General features: G+C 40.5%; 1 protein-coding gene across 3 annotated transcripts in view; it reads right to left on the reverse strand.

Moving 5' to 3' along the window:
* cacna1bb (calcium channel, voltage-dependent, N type, alpha 1B subunit, b) overlaps window positions 1-18320 on the reverse strand; it is a 219325-nt gene that overhangs the window by 126727 nt on the left and 74278 nt on the right. For all 3 annotated transcript variants that reach the window (XM_035991388.1, XM_031277458.2, XM_035991390.1), the window contains 3 exons: window positions 15979-16070; window positions 15117-15269; window positions 7525-7712 (listed from right to left, as the gene is read on the reverse strand). In XM_035991388.1, the coding sequence (XP_035847281.1) occupies window positions 7525-7712; window positions 15117-15269; window positions 15979-16070 (433 nt within the window). The remainder of the gene's footprint in view (window positions 1-7524; window positions 7713-15116; window positions 15270-15978; window positions 16071-18320) is intronic.

Genomic DNA, 18320 nt, shown 5'->3' on the forward strand with positions numbered 1-18320 from the left:
TTACGCAATTCCCAACAGAGATCTTCTCACAGCACCTGACTCTTTTGTTGACTCTCGGTGTAGTCGCTGACGCTGATTGATTGGCTTGTGAACAGGGCAGCTGCTTTGTCTTGCTCTGATAGGCTACTCTGCGGCTAGCAGTAGCCAATCAACAAACGTATTGTGAGTTATAAGTGGTTCTCTTTTCTAAAACGAAATGTCTCGCAATCTTTGGGTGCACTCACCGCCCGCTCCCGTTGATTTCTATGCTCTATTCCGTCCCTATCACGTTACCAACAGTGAAACTAACTCCCGTACCGCAGGACTCCTGCGGGAATACTGTGACCCTCAGGAGTCGCAAAAGAATCACCCTCTAGCTGCCATTAGCTAGTTAGCTTAGTTAGCTGTACAGCTGCCCAATTAACTGAATCAGCCCCAGGGGGCAAAGAGCCAAACCCAGGAAGAAAACCATTTCAGTAGTGTATTCCCTGTCGTAAAACTGACAGGTTATGTTGTCTAGGTTAATGTCAACTTGTCATAACAAAAACATTGACAGGTTTTATTGTCTTGCTTAATGTCAAGTTGTCATAACACAAACATCTCGAACAATTCTAACTTTGCATTAAAAGTGTCATAATTTACCTAGTGACACTTAATGACAACAGTCATGAACATTCAAAAAGACTCCTTCATGTTCATGACAGGTATCATGTCATAGTTATGACAGTGTCATGTCAGTCTTATGCACACCCCTTCAAATAAAGTGTTACCAAGTAACTTTTCAAGTCTCTGAGCAGTTTTTCAAATATTAAATCGTTATGATAAGTGTTTTCCTCCCTGATCAGCTTTCAAACTGGACTTCCTGGTTTGTATTTGATCTTATCACTGGTAACACTATGCTCACACCATCAGAGACATATTGTCGCGCTGATGTGCCCTCATTGTCACCACTTCCTCCAGCTGAAGAATAATATATATAGTATAATAGACAGCAGTGACCCCTGACCAGGCTGACCCCTCCCACCCCGGACACAAGCTCTTTGAGCCACTCCCCTCTGGCAGGAGGATGAGGTCCATAACCTCACGCCACATAAACAGTTTTTACCCCTCCGCCACTAGCCTTCTAAACAAGGCTCGGAATCCATCCTGACTCTCTCCACACCCCACCTCTGGCTCCTCATGCCACTGTACCTACTCTGCTGTAGCGTCCCTTTTCACTACTGTTTAACTTATTTTACTATTTATTTAAATTTATTTTATCGTTATTAATACGTACTGTGTGTATATGTTTATACTTATATTGTTTATATCTTTTTATCCTTCTTATATTTGTATGTGTGACATGCTCCAACAACACCATGACAAATTCCTCGTATGTGCAACGTACTTGGCAATAAAGCCCTTTCTGATTCTGATTCTGATTCAGTGCTTTGTTCCACTACATCAGCTGCTGGGAGACCACGGGATCCTGGGATGTGGCCTCCCCGGGGGAGGTGAAGTTATAAAGAAAGATGGGGGGGGTTGGGAGATGTAGAGAGGAAGCAATAAGGAAAGAAGAAGTAGAGGGGGTAGGATGGTAATGATGGGTAGAGGTACTCAGCATTTTCTTGCACACCATTAGAGAGGAAGGTCTGAGCAATCCCCCTCTGGGCAGAGGTAGCATAGTCATCAATCTGTGGGGTTAACGCTGGGTTACGGGAAAGTATATAATCCACAGAATAGAGCCCCCGTCTCCATGCTTTTCTGGCTTCATGATGTTTCAAACTTAAACCTCCCCCACTTCTGTACCAAGAGTGCATCTAGATTTGTAGACTCAGGATATTAAGGCATGGATGGCAAGCGTGCACGCTCCACTGCATTCACACAAATACAGCTATGGTTCTTTTCCACTGTATAGGGTTGTCATAATTTCTCCTTTTATTTCTTTATTCGCCACATTCTTTAGGGAAAACTTTGTGGAACATTTGGCCCTGCTCACATGGTAAGTTACAGGTACTTTCAGAAGGAACACAATGACAACACAATAACAATGACAACTTCTTCTCAACAACCAAAATTGTTGGAATGGGCATGTCTGAAAAGGTTACAGGATATTGGATGATACACTACAGGTCTACAAATAGGTATATACCATTTAAATATACCCTACAAATAGGGCTGGGAAAAGATTAAGACAATGAAAAAAAGTTCAAAGAAAATATGCAATATGCACAGCAGAGCAAATCACAAGTCAACAGTGTTTCACTGCATTGGACGCCATATTGGGCGGGTCTGGCTAGTCCACACAACATTTCGGGATGGGAGAAAAACATGCTCTGGTTTATTGGCATTTCTTTAAACCAATCACAATCATCATGGGAGGTGCTAAGCACTGGACAGAGCCACCGTGCCGCTACTAAATAGCCTCGGGAAAGGAACTTGTTTTGGTGGAACGTGTACGTTCAAATGTTGTTTTAGTTGTGCAACAGAAAACTCAGATTGGACAGATAGTCTAGCTAGCTGTCTGGATTTAACCTGCAGAGTTCTGAGGAGCAGTTAACCATAGCCCTCATAAATCCACCGGAGTTTAGAATTCCAACACAAAGAAAGCGGAAGGTAACTGACATCCAGCGGAATTTCCGTCGGCAACAGAGCAATCACGAAGGGGAACGTCGTGGATATAGACTAGGCTATGTTTAACTCATGGCTAGGTCTGTCTCACCATTGACAAGGAGCATAAATGTTAGCAATAGCAAATGCAATAAAATACTGTTGCTTTAGCTATCTGCTGTTAGGTATACCTTGCACATGGATTTAGACCAGCACTGGGTTGCACCAGCTATGCTTAAGTTGAAACGTAGACTAGTTTGAGCGTAAGTTGTAACTTAGGTCGGATGTTTACGCGCTACTAACATTTTGAGGGTTGCACCAGCTGCACCATCACAACCTTCTGAACATAGCCATACTGAGAAATACAGAGAGAGTTGTGTGGAGCTGATAGTCTTATTTAGCTTTGTATTAACTCATTTGGCAATTGCTTGAATGTAACGGCCATTCATTAATATCAGAAAGTTGTTTAAAGTTTTTAAGATTATTTTTTGGGCATTTTAGGCCTTTATTCATATAAGACAGCTGTAGACATGAAAGGGGAGAGAGAGAGAGGGAATGACATGCAGCAAAGGGTGCACTGTGTCTAGGAGTAAACCTCTATATATGGGCGCCTGCTCTACCAAGTGAGCCAGGCACTCACGCACTAAAGCATTAAAGCATGCTAATGCACACCTGTCAGCCAGTCACTAACCAGTATTTTCCATGGCCGTGGTTCTTGTAATGGATAACTAGCTTCAAGAGACGAATGGTCAGCAAGGTGTTAATCTTCAGTGAAGCTCCTCAAGGACTGTAATAACAATGCTTTCCAATGAGCTCAACAATGTCTGCGTGTAGTAAAGTAAAAGCTTTAGAGCATCACTTGGCCCAATCACAACAGTCCCAAAATCAGCCTTATCTGCCTCAACGTGACATAAGAATGGTCTCTACAAGGCCATGACAAATCTCTCCCACCTTAGCAAAACAACCCCTTATGCATGTGAATCAGTCTGGCTATGAAGAAGTAAAAGACTGATAGAAAAGAAGAGAGAGGACTCACTAGATGGTGAAATTCAGCAGTGCAGAGGGAAATGCCTGGTTGAATAGGTGGGCAGGAAGGAATACACTACGCCACACAAAAAACTGCAGTAAAAAATAACAGGTGGATCAAAAGGAATGACTTTGAGAAGAAGGAAAAGCAAAAAAAGACCGAAATACAAAGAAAAAAGTACAGACTGAGAGAAAATTTCATTCTCAGATCACAGCTGCGTAGGTCTGCATCGCTTTGGATAATGAGACAAAAAAAACTACGGGAGATGTTTGGAGTGAGACAAGGATGAAGAGCATGAACAAGGAGGAGGAGGAAAGATGGCTCTGTAAGTGGCTCACAACGTAGTGCCAGTTAGCTGCTATCTCCCGGGAAAGGAAAAGATGAAGTAGAGGGAAAAGTGAAGAAGGCAGGGAAAGGAAAAGGAGGTGTTTAGGGATGAAAAGAAGATAAATGTAAAGGAAGGGAGAGTAAACTAGAAAACTGAAAGGAGGAAGACAGAGGGAGATATACATAAGTAGTATATGTGCAAATAATGCAACAAATAAATAATTGGCCAAGTAAAATGGAATGGCTCATGTACGTAAATGCAACCTAAAGCTTATTTTTACGTATCAAGTGTAAAAATTAGCAATACTAATGAGCAATAATCAATACTGTGCCTGAATGCATCCTGAGTAGACACAGACGGACGGCTGAAGTTGCTGTTGTCTGCGAACATGCTGCTCATGCTACACCTCCTTTTACACAGTAACCTGTTTTGAAAAAAATAAATGAATCTATCTAATATTAAAATAAAGTTTTCACCTCATTAGTCCTCATTAGTGCTCATGCAAAATGTCCCAAGTAAGAATCTTTCTAATGAGCCACTGTTCAGACATGTTTACAAGTCGGTTGCAATGCTGGATAACCTCACATATAAGTCTGATGTTTGGAGGTTCCCATCCCACCACTGATGGCCAAAACCTGTATCAGGGGCCACAATGCATTAAGGAAATTATGTTTTTTTCCATTCCAATTTTATAAGTAGGTGAATTTCAAGTCTTAGATCACAAGTTGTTTTTTAATCGAGTTAACTAGTCCATTTTCCTCTGTTTTTCTTTTGCTTATTGAAACCATCTCAAGCTGTCCCTGCACCAGAGGAACCCTTTCACATCTTTCATCACAATTTCAACAAAGGCCAAAAAAATGTTTCTGTCTTTAGATGTAAACTTGTGTCATATTTTGCATACATCATTTAGAAATAGAAATATTTAAACAGTTAAAGCTCTAGTCAAACATGATTGGCCCACACAATTTTTAGTTCTGCTTGTCTGGACTTCGCATATCCTTTAGGGATTCTTGTTTTTGTGTGTCCTGGAATTGTGTGTTTTTAAAAGGCACCATCATTCTTTTGGCTGCACTGAAAAAAAACAAAGAGGAAACTGTTTGGGTTGGTGACATACATGGCCGTAGCCAGCTATGAGGTCACCAGGGTCTAGACCTCAGTAAATATTTACTAATAAACCTAATGTATATCTGCATCTGAATGAAACCATTTGAAAATGATAGGATACAGAAGGAGCACAGAAAGTTCAAGGTTCTTTGTCATGTGCACAATAATCTCGCTTTGCCAGACCCTCCTCCAAAGCGCGCTGAAGGAGGGTCTGGCTACTCCACATAGCATTTGGGGATGGGAGGAAAACGTGCTTTGGTTTAATGGCATTTCTTTAAACCAATCAGAATCGTCATGGGCGGTGCTAAACTCCGCACAGAGCCGCTGCAAAATAGTCATGCAAGTAAAAACTCAGATTGGACAGATAGTCTAGCTAGCTGTCTGGATTTACCCTGCAGAGATCTGAGGAGCAGTCAACAATAGTCCTCATAAAGCCACCGAATTTAAAATTCCAACACAAAGAAAGCATAAGGAAATATCCGGCGGAATTTCCTTCAGCACCGGAGCAATCCCGGAAGTGGAAATAGAAGGATATAGACTATGGGCACAACAATAACAGAGGTAGTCGTTGGCAATACAAATCTTAGGGCTCAGGCACCTCCAGGAATGCTAATTAAATAAAGAAAGAAAGATGAAAGAAAGATGAAAGAAAGACCTAAATGTTTGCAGGATATAAACACAAGGGAGGCTAAACAATTTTAGATTTCAAAATACTACTGGTTAGGTTAGTAGTAAAGTACTGCATTGTATAATTTAAGCATATCATTCAAGCATATCATATGTCTTTTATGTAAAAGGGTCAAATAAATGTAGTGGAGTAAAATGTACAATTTTTTTTTCTGAAAAATGGGAATACTCATGTAAAGTAAAAGTACCTCAAAACTGTAAGTACAGTAGCTACTTCAGTAAATGTACTAAGTTACTTCATTGTGCAGCTTAAGTAATAATAATATGTTTTGCCAACAGGTTCCTCTGTATGTATTTAATTATAGATAAGGAGTGTGTAGTGTATAGTTTGGGTTGTGTTTGAAGGTGTCATTTTGGTATATTTTTTTGCTCGTCTAGAAATGCAGTCAATAAGCTTCATTAAAACAAAAAATGATGGACCTCACTAATTTTTTAACCCTGGCATCGGCCCTGGAGACCGAGAAAACATACTAAAAACTTGGACAGCTCGGGTAGTCTTCCAAGTGACCCAGTTGTCTAAGACACAAACCACATGCCTTCAACATCTCTGCTTTGTGTCCAGCAGCAGATTGTTACATGACATCTCTTTCCATGTTTGTTCTCATTCTCTACTGTATAAGATACGATAAGATAAGATAAGATAAGCCTTTATTGTCCCCTATAGGAGAAATTCGTCTGGGCAGTCGAGAAAACAAAAATGGTGACGCATCGCACATAAACACACAATAAACATACAGTAAACATGCATGAAACATAAGTATACATTATGTTATCCAATATGTTCAATAAACATTCGATAAACCTCACACAAGACCCCCCTACCTTTCCTCACACTCACAGAAGAAAGAGAACCCACTGCACATCCTTCCCCTCATATTGCACTTAATTCTACCCAAATTGCACATTTCCCATTAAATTATGCTGTGATCAATAACTTGTATTGCACAATGCCCAAATGCACAATGTCGTAACAAATTAAAAATATTGCACCAGTGCCCTACCAGATATTGCACATCTTACAGCCATAACGTTGAGTACCAAAAATATAAACCCCCCCCCACACACACACACACACACACACACACACACACACACACACACCCCATACACACACACATCTTATGTCTTCCATTTCTTCTACCTGTATCTCGTGCCTGACGGCATCAGTTCATACTCACTATTCAAGGGACCCTATATTTATAGATATTTTTCTCATATTATGCAGCCCTGATGACTTGCCTTCTTTAATTCAGAATACAAAATACAAACATGCAAACAGCAATCTGCTTTTTACATGAATAGATACCTTGGCATTTTAAGGATGGCAGTGAAAGACAGTTTATTAGATGTCTAATAATAAAAGGGTTCATCCTCTGAGGAATATAGGGGTTATCAGATCATTTTATACTATGGGGCTCATCTTCGGAGAAGCATAATATAAATATAATATAATAAATATCCAGTCAATAAAATCCAGTCCTTAGTCGTCCTCAGGCACATTGCCATAGAACTAATTGTTGGTCCAGGGAAATATTAGACCTGACAGTGGCACCATAATCATAACGAATCATCTTCTGAGGACCATAAATAACCACACCAATCTGGCCAGTAATTGTTATGATACTCTGGACCAAAGTGTTTAAAGGAAATCTTAAATCCCTGCCACCAGGGAGTGAGAAATAGCTGAGCAAAGATAATAAGATTGAAGATGTTGATGAAGAACATGTAAGGAAAAACAGACAGACAGCAAGAAATCAAGCTTGTACTACATACAACGACATTCTGAAGTCTGTGGTGCATATAGACTCACGCTGTAGAGGATGTCCACCCAGCCCTCCATGGTGATGCACTGGAACACAGTAAGCACTGCAAACAGGATGTTGTCGAAGTTGGTGATGCCAAAGTTGGGTCCAGTCCAGTACTCTCTGCACTGGGTCCCGTTGGGACACATCCTGGCCGGGGGCTCCAGACCACAAGGCCAGTCTGCAGCTCTCTCACCTGACCGACACAGAAGTACAGAGAGGAAGGGAATGATATTGGATAAGCATATTTATGTTTTTACTTAAATTGCTTCTGAAATATCTATTAAATGGGGAGATAGATAGATAGATAGATAGATAGATAGATAGATAGATATGTTGATAGAAAGTGACTGAATAATTGTAAAGTTTTCATATTTAATGCCACTAAAGCCTAAGTGGCATTGAACTGGGTCAGAACTGGAGCAGGGACAGCAGAGCAGCCAAAATATCCTTTTCCCCTGCAACTTCAGTCAACTTCAGTCCAGCTGCCTCATGCTGCTCTGATGTTCCCTCCTAACAATAGGTCATCAGTCAAGCTGGTAACACTTCCAAAGGGAATCTCCCAGGGACATTCTACAAGTTGCCCCGCCCACCTCAACTGGTTCCTCTCAATGAAGACCATTGACCTCGTAACCTTATCATGCAACCTCATTCTGTCAGTCATTGCACAAAGCCTGTGACCGCAGGTGAAGGCCGGTACAAAGATGGACGGGTGAATTTAGAGTTTTGCTCTGTGGATTTGCTCCCTGTTCAGCGGCATGATCCGGCAGAGCGCAACTGTTATTGCAGCTGAGGCACTGGGCCAGCAGCTAATAACACAGCCTCTCTTCTCCACTTACAACATCTGCAAGTTACCTGTTTGTGAGATTCCCCTTTTCCTATACAGTTACTTAACAAAACATTAAGACATGCTGTTTTTATGGGTTCTCATTTAATTTCCTTTGTTCTCTGCACATTTCTCTAAACTCATTTTTGGCCTTGATGTTGCAGATGAAAGTTCCTTTTGGATGGTGGGCCTCTACATCACAACATAACCACAGTTCTACGGTCACATCTGCAACATCAAAATCATTGAAATGTCCATGTTGGACAAATAAGAACATCCATCAGAGACAAAAAGTTTGAACCAGAGACAAAACATTGTAGCATATCACAGTGACTGTGAGAATTGAGGATACCATATTACAAAATGATGCAGGTGTTTCTAGTCTTGGGGTGCCCAGGTGGCCTAGAGGTTAAAGCGACAAACATGATCGACATTTTTGGAAGACATTCCCCATCTCTCTAAACAAAACTGCAGAGGTGTAAAGGAGCGAGCTGGCGACTTGAGGAGTCACAGGTGGATTTTCAAAGATTTTTTCCGCAAAAGTGAAGTGAACTTTTTACAAAATATGTGAAGGTCTAAGATCGAAACGTTGTATTTTCTAAATAAATAATTGTTTGCGTAATGGTCAATGTGCGGGATTCTTTCCAAGCTCCTGATCTGCGACCTTTGGTCACATCCAACGCACCTGCCCGACAAAAGAGGTGGGCAAAAAGCTTTCCTACGTTGCACAAAATATGTAACAAAGTTCTGGGCCCATAAAAGAGGTCAACTAAACAGAACTTTATTCAGGCATGCTAACTTAACATAAACAGAATAAAACTAAATAGACTTAATGTAGGGGCTGGGCAATATATCGATATTATATCAACATCGATATATATGAGGCTAGATATCGTCTTAAATTTTGGATACCGTAATTTCGTGATATGACACAAGTGTTGTCTTTTCTTGGTTTTGAAGGCTACATTACAGAAAAGTGATGTCATTTTCTGAACTTAGACTTAATAGCCGTTTTATTATTTGCCTTTACCCACTTAATCATTGTATCCACATTATTGGTGATTATTTATCAAAACTCTCGTGTTAAGCCTACAGTGTCGACCCTACAATATTGCAGCAATATCGACGATGTATTTGGTCAGAAATATCAGTATACATTTGCTGACGTATGTACATAAGTTCAAAAGGCCAAATTTAATTCGGGGAGAAAATGAGTATAAAGTATAAAGAAAACTAAAGTGTGTGCAGGAGGGTTCCAGGCATTTAGAGCAGCTATGTGGTAGCAGCTGCAACCATCACAAGGGGAAAGATTAAGAAAACATAACAAGATTATAAAAATAAAAGGCTACAACCTTCGAGTCTCACTTGTCACTTGACAATGTTCAGGTTTTGTATGGAAAGGTTTGGTCTTTTTGTTAAGTTTCTCTAATGAAAAACACAAACACGTTGATAATAATCCAACAGGTCACACTTAACTGAATCATTTTTGTTTTGTTGTGTGTTTGATACTATCCTCCCGGCTCAATCCAACTGAGATCCCTGTTGTACTCGCACCACCACAAACCAGTGGAGCGTACTAGAGGAACCTGCACCACAGCTGCATGTGCAGCTGCCAGCACACTGTAGACCACACTGCCAGAAAGGGCCTCAGTTAGAGCAGGATTTCAGTGATGCTTATTGGACTTTACATGCACACCTCAATGTGGGAAATCCCATCCCAAGGTTTCCTACAGATACACAGCATCGTAAAGGATGTGCGCTTCAGGTAATGATGTAAATCAAGACGTTTCGACCAGTGTTGGAGTACTCCAAGACCGTTCTCAAGACCACTTTTTGAAGGTTTTGGTCTCGTCTCGGAATCGGCCGCATTTCAGGGTCTCAGATAAAGAGGACTCTGGATATTATTTCATGACCAGTCAAGACCATAACTGTCTTTTCATTATTTTTATCAAGGCATTTCTCATGACACACTTATGGCAATAAAAGAGGTGAATGAAGAAGAATCTTCATTTGTTTTCTGTGGGTGTTTTTTATGGGAATGTGGATCTTTCAGATTATTTTGAGGAGTGCCTATGATCAACACCTTCCACATTTTATAGTGGCATGCACTGTGGGATTCACACCGGTCTGGTCTTGGTCTTGGTTCTGTCTCAACCCTTCAAAGTCTTGGTCTCGGTCTCCATGCACTCTGGTCTTGGTGATGACTTGGTCTCGGTTCAGGTGGTCTTGTGTTTCAAGTCTGTTTGCCTTGTACAATAATCCCACAGCACATATTTCCTAACGGATGTACTAACTAGACGATACAATCCAAGCACTGATAAATGCCAAAGGCATCAAACAGGCTATGATACATGCGCAACAATGAGCTATGAAATTTGACTATTGTTTGTAAAAGATGTGTTTTCAGGTTTAGTCATCTTAGTGTGCATGTGGTCTAACGAAGCAAGATGTGCTTGAGTTTTCAGGGATTACGCAGTGACAGAGTACATGGAGGGTGCTGAGTGTTTGTTGAAAGGATGTGCTGGCACACGTCAACAGATGGGGATCAGAATACAGAATAAATGCGCTGAGTATAACAGATGCCTTGTTCACCCACAGTTTCATGAGGGATAGTGCCACGATCACAAGCCGTGCCAAGTTTTAACGATGATTTGCAGAGCCAGATTGCACAGCCAACATCCCTCTGGTGTCCCTCCAGTAAAATATGTCCCTCTTCTTCCTACTGACAAGTGCTGTGTCAGCCGGACTCAGTGTTCACGGATGATATGGAACATCGCAGGGCTTTATTTTCTTCTACTGGGTGCAGTTCCTAATTGAAATTAGAACATTTACAAAGTAATTAGGGCTCATCATTAAAGTTAGAACTTTTATTTTTTTGTTTATTTTTAAATGAAACGTTTAAAAATCAAGGTGAAAATGTCAATCAATTGGTGTAAATGGGGCTGTTCTTGAAATACTGAAGAAAAAAAAACTGTGCGCTGGCATTGTCTCCACAAGGCTCTCACAGAGTTCCCCAGAACATGAAATACCAGACTGATCTCATGAAGTGGCGTATGTATGACACGCTAGTTGGTATGCCGTTATTGGCGTGTTATGAAGACGCACACTCGCTTTTCAGCATGTTTATCAACGCCGTTTGGCCTCCATTCACTTACATTACCTTGCGTTTGCGTGTGAATTGACGCGAGTAGCGAGTAGTATGAAAGGGCGAAAATCCACGTTAGCGAGGTTGGTCGGGGGGGGGGTGGATGGATAAAACACAGGACTTTCACCCAGGAGAGCGAGGATCGCGTGTGTTGTTTCCTTACCACGTTTTTCTTTTCCTAAACCCAACCGGTTTTTCTTTTCCCCCGTGTGTGACGTTAAAACCAACCATAGCCTCGCGATAACATGTAGCCTCGCGATAACACGCCACGTGGTTTAGAAAGTGGCGGGTATGTTTACGCAAAGTCATGATATCACGTTGGAAATACCCATGTTTTCTCAAATATTTCTTTGCTGCTACACTAATGTTCTGAATGTCAAGTACAGAACGTTCAAATGATCTGACATATATCTGTGTTTTTTTTATCTTGGTATTTCCAGGATGAAAATCAATAAAATCTAAATACATTTGCAAAACGTTAGGATCAAAGACAAATTTCATAGTGCTGTGGGTTTTCCAGTGACATGTTGATGGTACACATGCTGCCATCAAATTTCATGTGCATGTGAACAGATTAATAAGAATAGCCGAATAGTTTAGTGAAGCGTCATGATTATGACGCTTCACTAAAATATTCAGCTGATTAAGCAGTGCAAGTGGAAATGGGATGTAGGTGAAATATTAAATACTAGTTTGTTACTCATTGTTAAATCTGCAGAAGATCTTAACTCATTTTGGAATTTGCTGAGTTTGTTTATAGTCTAATTAATGTCCCAAGGGAAATTATCCAATTCAATCCCTTTGTGTGTTTGTCTTTAACCAAACTGAATTAATGGCTCATGACAAGACATCCATTACGTATCTAAAGGCAAAGTCTCAGCACATAGAATAAGTGTAAATATAAACAATTTCCTACCACGCAAAGAAGGTCTTGAACAACCCAGAACTCAAGTAAAGGGAAAGCCAATGAATACACACTTGAAAAAAACATGCAAATATACTTAGACATATGGCACACAACATCTTTATCCAGCATTACCTACACACAGAAAAAAACACCCTTCATGTACAGGGGCGGGTCTAAAGGGGGGGCCTGGGGTGGCACCCGCCCCCCTGAAATATGATTGCCCCCCCAATCCACTGGGCTAGAGTGCTGTCAATCTGACAAATTAGATTTCCATTGGATCAGAGTACTGTCACAATCACTGCCTTTCCATTTGGTGAATGGATATATAATGTACTTTAAACACACATTGTTATGGCCACTGTGTACTTTGTTGAAATTTTGAGGCCAGTTTAGAAGCAGTAGCAAAATCTTCCCAGCCCTTGTCATATGACCAATTAATGTTTCCATGATGACTATCCAAATTTTTGCCTTAAGAGCCCATAGAAAATGTGTATTGTATTTGGATACACAATTTGTTGAAAATAAAAACGAGTGAAATTATTAATGAATGTGATGTGTCTTATTTAGCAAAAATTACATTGTGTTGTTCTCTCTTATCCAATATTTCTTATATTTCTAAGCAGATTTGCTATGCTATTGGTCCCCCCTGTGTCCACCCCACTTCAAAAATCCTGGAATCGCCCCTGTTCATGTAGAAAGTTGTTACACGTGCTGCTCATCTTAATCAAACCCTGCTGTGTCTCTGTGACTAAAATTACTCAATAACACACGTACTGTACATTAGCAGGCTGTCACAATTGCTCACAACACTACGAGCACCCTGACTGGGTTGAAACGCACGCACACGCACACGCACGCACGCACACACACACACACACACACACGCGCACACACACTTTACAGCTGGCCCAGCCAATAACCCTCAAGTCACTGCCTTCACACTCTATCTGACACCAGCTGTGGGGAAATGAAGCCTTCTCATAGTGTTTATCACTACATACACAATGGGTAATTTCAGCTGAGCAGAGTGATTGTGTTTTGTACAATTACTATAATGCTGCATATAATATAAACACTGTAATAGCAACCTGGCTGTGATTAATCAGTAATGAGTTTTATTGCTACCCTAACTCACACACAAGGGGAAGAGGCGGATCTTTTACCCTCCTTTTTATTTTCACAGACCATACCAGTGATTAGTGTCATGTGTTTCAGTTTTGATCCTTACTGTGTGCAAGATCTCGGAGTTTGTTGGTGGTTTACCATTACTTTTCAAATGTACAAAAATCCCTTTACATTGTCATGGTTCCTATTGTTTCCTGAGAATTTCCTCGAGAGGAATTAATTATAGGGAATTATTATAGGGAAAAATCATTATTATATGGACAATGAAGATGTGTTGCCACAATTTCAACTAAATCCAGTCAGTTGGTAGTATCATTTTTACCTTAAGGTCAGCTGAACGTGCAAGTATGTAGGATTTATCTGTAGTTGTAAATTACAGACGAGCATACAATTCAACAAATAATGATGTAGTTGTATAGAGTATTGAGTTGAGAATTTCCTTGAAATAATTGCAGAAACTGGAAAAAAAGGACACAGATCTATTTAAACCAATGTAAATACTGATTAATTATCTTTAAACCCTATTCTCCATATTTATTTACTTATATAATGTACTGCTGTGGACGGGGCCACACAGCAAAATGTATTTTAGCCACCTAAAAAAGGCTTTATCCATGCTCTTGTCTTGTCTGTTTGTTATTTTTGTTAGTTCCTAACCCTTTTTAAAACACATTAACACAAACAAACTACCCAATCGAAGCAGCAGTAGACCAGCAACTCCCGTGTCCTGCGAGATAAAATGATTTATTTTGTCAAAGGAGTCCGGTGGCTTTGAAGAGAGCAGAGATAACGGCTTCAGTTCCCCTCGTGTAAAGTTAAACAGGGCTGTCTGATGGCAAGGCAAAATAATAAAAGTATTCTAAATATGGCTTACACTTAAACTGACATTGACTTTTTTAGGTGGCTAAAATATGTTTAGCTGCTGCCCCCGTCCACAGCTTCGCTTTCATGCAGGGACTTCTGCCTGCTTCTCCAAACTGGGGGGAGGGGGGGGGGGGGTGGAGACCACCATCTACTGTACTTACTATGGATAAGTACCTCATACAACCCCACTTCAAACTATCCAAACTATCCCTTTAAGGAGATACAACTTATAGAGAAGCTGCTTAACTCCCACTCACACAGCAAGGAATGTCATGTCAGGTATTACTGCTGCTCACTAGCACGCACTTCTGATGTAAGAGAAAGATGGAACTAGTATCTGAGGTAGAACTTCATCGGGAGGCAGAGTGCATGCGCATTTCTATTGAGATACAGCAGAAGCAATCAATCAAAACCTGAAGACTGTGAAAATACCATTAATCAATATCAAGATGTGAAAATGGCTGTCAGAAATTCTGCTGTGCACTTGTTTGTATGTTGATATTGGCACAGTGCCTGCCAGCGCTATGAATGTGCGGCTACTCATAAGCCACATGTGCAGTACATACACAACCAATGAATCATTTATGTACGCCTGCATAAATATGCGATGCAATATACGTTCTCATGCGTAACAAATATGGCAACGCAGCTGACAGAAGAGAAAGTTTTTCAACTTGGCCGATAATTAGTGTTGTCGTACAAACACGCGCCACAGCCAAGCTGTTGCTCTTACCAGTCTCTATCTTGAAGCAGGTGGTGTGGAATTTGCCCATGTAAAACTCCACGCCGATGATGGCAAACATGACAATGGCAAAGAAAAGCAGCAGGCCGATCTGAAGCAGAGGAACCATGGCTTTCATTATGGACTTCAACACCACCTGGAGACCTGAGAGACAGGAAACATGGGGGAGAGGGGAGGGAAGAGAGTGTTAGCAGGGCTCGGCCTATTTGTTGAAAATATCTGCTTTACACTATGATCAAGGTTTATTGCACCTTGGGTCTTATTTTTGTTGTTGTTGGCCATACATTCTATCAGTTAGGATAACATTGTACCCACCTAAAATAACTGCTGAGATCTGGGAACACAACAACCTCACTGTTACCTGGGATGTGATAGATGCTTACTGTCTGATTGTCTTGACTGCTTGTATTTTTGTCTCTAAGTTCTTTTTAGCAATGTTAACGGCTCCCAGGTCTCAGCAGATAAACTGGTGATGAAAATGTAATTATCACCTATGAAAATGATGGTCCATCCCAAGTTGTAATAATCAGGAGTTATCTTTTAACTATTGAAGTCAAGCCTTTACTGTAGCTGACCCGCGCTTCAATAAAAGTCTGTAGTGCACGTTTCCTTGTTTCAATGTTCTACTGAAAACGTTCCAATTATATAGATGAAATGATAACTTCGTAAGACACTCAAAGACTAGTTCACTACACTTAATCTGTACCTACATCTGAAGTAAAGAATATATTAACATATCAAAGCAAAGAACAAAAAGAGAAAGTAGTTTCTGTAGTTTGTACAAGCCACTTCGTCTCTTATATTTCTTTCTTAATTCTGAAATGATAATATCTTCAAATGTTAAGTGACTTACTGGGGATTCCTGACACGAGTTTCAAGGGTCTCAGCACTCTCACCGCGCGCAGTGTTCGCAGGTCAAAGTCCGAACCCACCGTGGCCAGGATTCTGTCAAACACACAGACACAAACATCCACACAAGGATGGTTCAAATCTCTGCACAGTATTTCACTGTAGCATTGATACACACAAGATAAGGCTGCCACAAACAATTATTTTATGTTTAATCTGTTTTTTGAAAATGTCCGAAAAATAATGGAAAAAAGACAATTAGTTTCTACAAGCACAAAATGTAAGTCTTCAAATTACTTGTTTATTTCTGTCCAAACCCCACATATATTGAATTTACAAAGAAATAAGAGAGAAAAGAATTTCAACACAAATAATCTTTTTGCCTTATTACACACACACACACACACACACACACACACACACACAGCCTATAGGTTGATCATGTGTGTCTGATTACGTCATGTCTTATGCTTTACCTACAAGTGAAGGAGCGACATACTGTGGCTTGCACGTCTGTGTGTGTGTGTGTGTGTGTGTGTGTGTGTGTGTGTGTGTGTGTGTGTGCACTAGTCACAGCTGGCAGTCCTCATTACAGGCTGTACAGAGGGGGAGACTTAAGTGCTCCACTGAAACAGAAAAAAAACATGCTCTAGGCTAAGGAGAGAGAGAGAGAGAGAGAGAGAGAGAGAGAGAGAGAGAGAGAGAGAGAGAGAGAGAGAGAGCGCTTCATTGGTGTAGATTTACGTAGGGATGATATGGGGGGTGCATATGCCAGCTTTTTAAGGAAGCTCAAATATTCTTGCCAACAATTTGACTTTTAAACTTGCTGAAACTGATTTTTGTGTAGCATCATTCTGCACTGTTGTGTGCTACAGACACACTCTGTGGGCAAGGTCATTACACATAAACTGTCACTCAATATCATTTCTTTTGGTAATGTCAGTTTCTATCCTGTATAGCTATATTTTGCTAGCGAATCTGACCAACAATGGCGGAGAGACAAAATAAGAGATTGAGAGAAGTCTGTCTCAGATTGTTGAGAGAAATGAAATTAGCCTGATTACTAGACTGAATTGCCATATCATTTTCTGTTCGCTGAAAAAAAAACAACAATCATGATGCGTTTTTTAAAACACATTTGAGTATAAATGATATTATTTATAACATCCCAAATGGGCATGTTTTTTTAAACCTCTCAGTTAAGTACCGTCGGGAGCCCCAGAGCAGGCAGAAAATCCTCAAGGGTACAATAGCTTTTATATGGAGGGTAGCATATACACATGGCTGACTGAAAGAAATGCAGCACACATGCGCATACGCGCACACACACACACACACACACACACACACACACACACACACACACACACACACACACACACACACACACACACACACAGAAAAAAGTAGAAAACAAGAAAGGTCGCTTATTGCTCCCTGGTTACCAGTTGGCATGGTAACCGATAAAGCACATCTGTGTTTAGCATGGGAATTATCATTATGGATGAAATCAGTCTGCTGTGATGAAAGTGCCTGTTATGTAATACTATATAATATATTGTTTATACATATTTCATGAACAGGCTTTGCAGTTTATGACATTCTTAGACAGTGATAGATTTCCAAATGCTGTTTTTTTTAATTTTCAGCTCAATTGTAGGAAACCTAGATTTAGACATAAGCAGTGAGAGGAAGGAACCACAAAGAGACGATCAGAGCTCAGGGAAGGCTTAAAGATGAAATACCGATGAGGACTTCAAAATAGCGTTTAGCGGAAAAGTCTCTAATACACAGCATACACAGCATACATGCATTCACAATGACGGAAACTTTTCTGTAAAGAATTAAGTACACATCCAAACCCTTTCTTTGTCTCTTTCCATGGTGCTCAACATCGAAACCCACTCTATCTGTGTCTCTTTTCACACATTCTAGTCAAAATGGATCCATAAACCTGTTTCAGATCAAAGGCCTTTCTAGATGCAGCTGAGAAATACAGCCTTTTTCTGCCCAAATTTGGAGCGTACAACTTATGTGTCTTTTGCAGCCCTCCTCGGTATCCCACAATCCATTGTGCCCAATCCGTTCAATAGAGCATTTAGGTGCCCCTTATCACCACTGAAGTCCAGATGCCAGGACGATGTGGGCGTTTCAATTAGAAGCAAATAAAATTAATGGACACTGTGGAAACAACACAGCCACCTGTTCTTGGTATGACATTAATGGACCAATGAGAAGCAAGTAAGAGTAGTCTATTCACTGTACCTAAAGCCACAGTGATCTGATGAAACAGAATAAAAAGAGGATATAAAACATGAATCATGCCTCTGTGCTGTTTTTATATCC

Source organism: Sander lucioperca, chromosome 14, assembly GCF_008315115.2.
Source record: "Sander lucioperca isolate FBNREF2018 chromosome 14, SLUC_FBN_1.2, whole genome shotgun sequence".
NCBI classification, from domain to species: Eukaryota; Metazoa; Chordata; class Actinopteri; order Perciformes; family Percidae; genus Sander; species Sander lucioperca.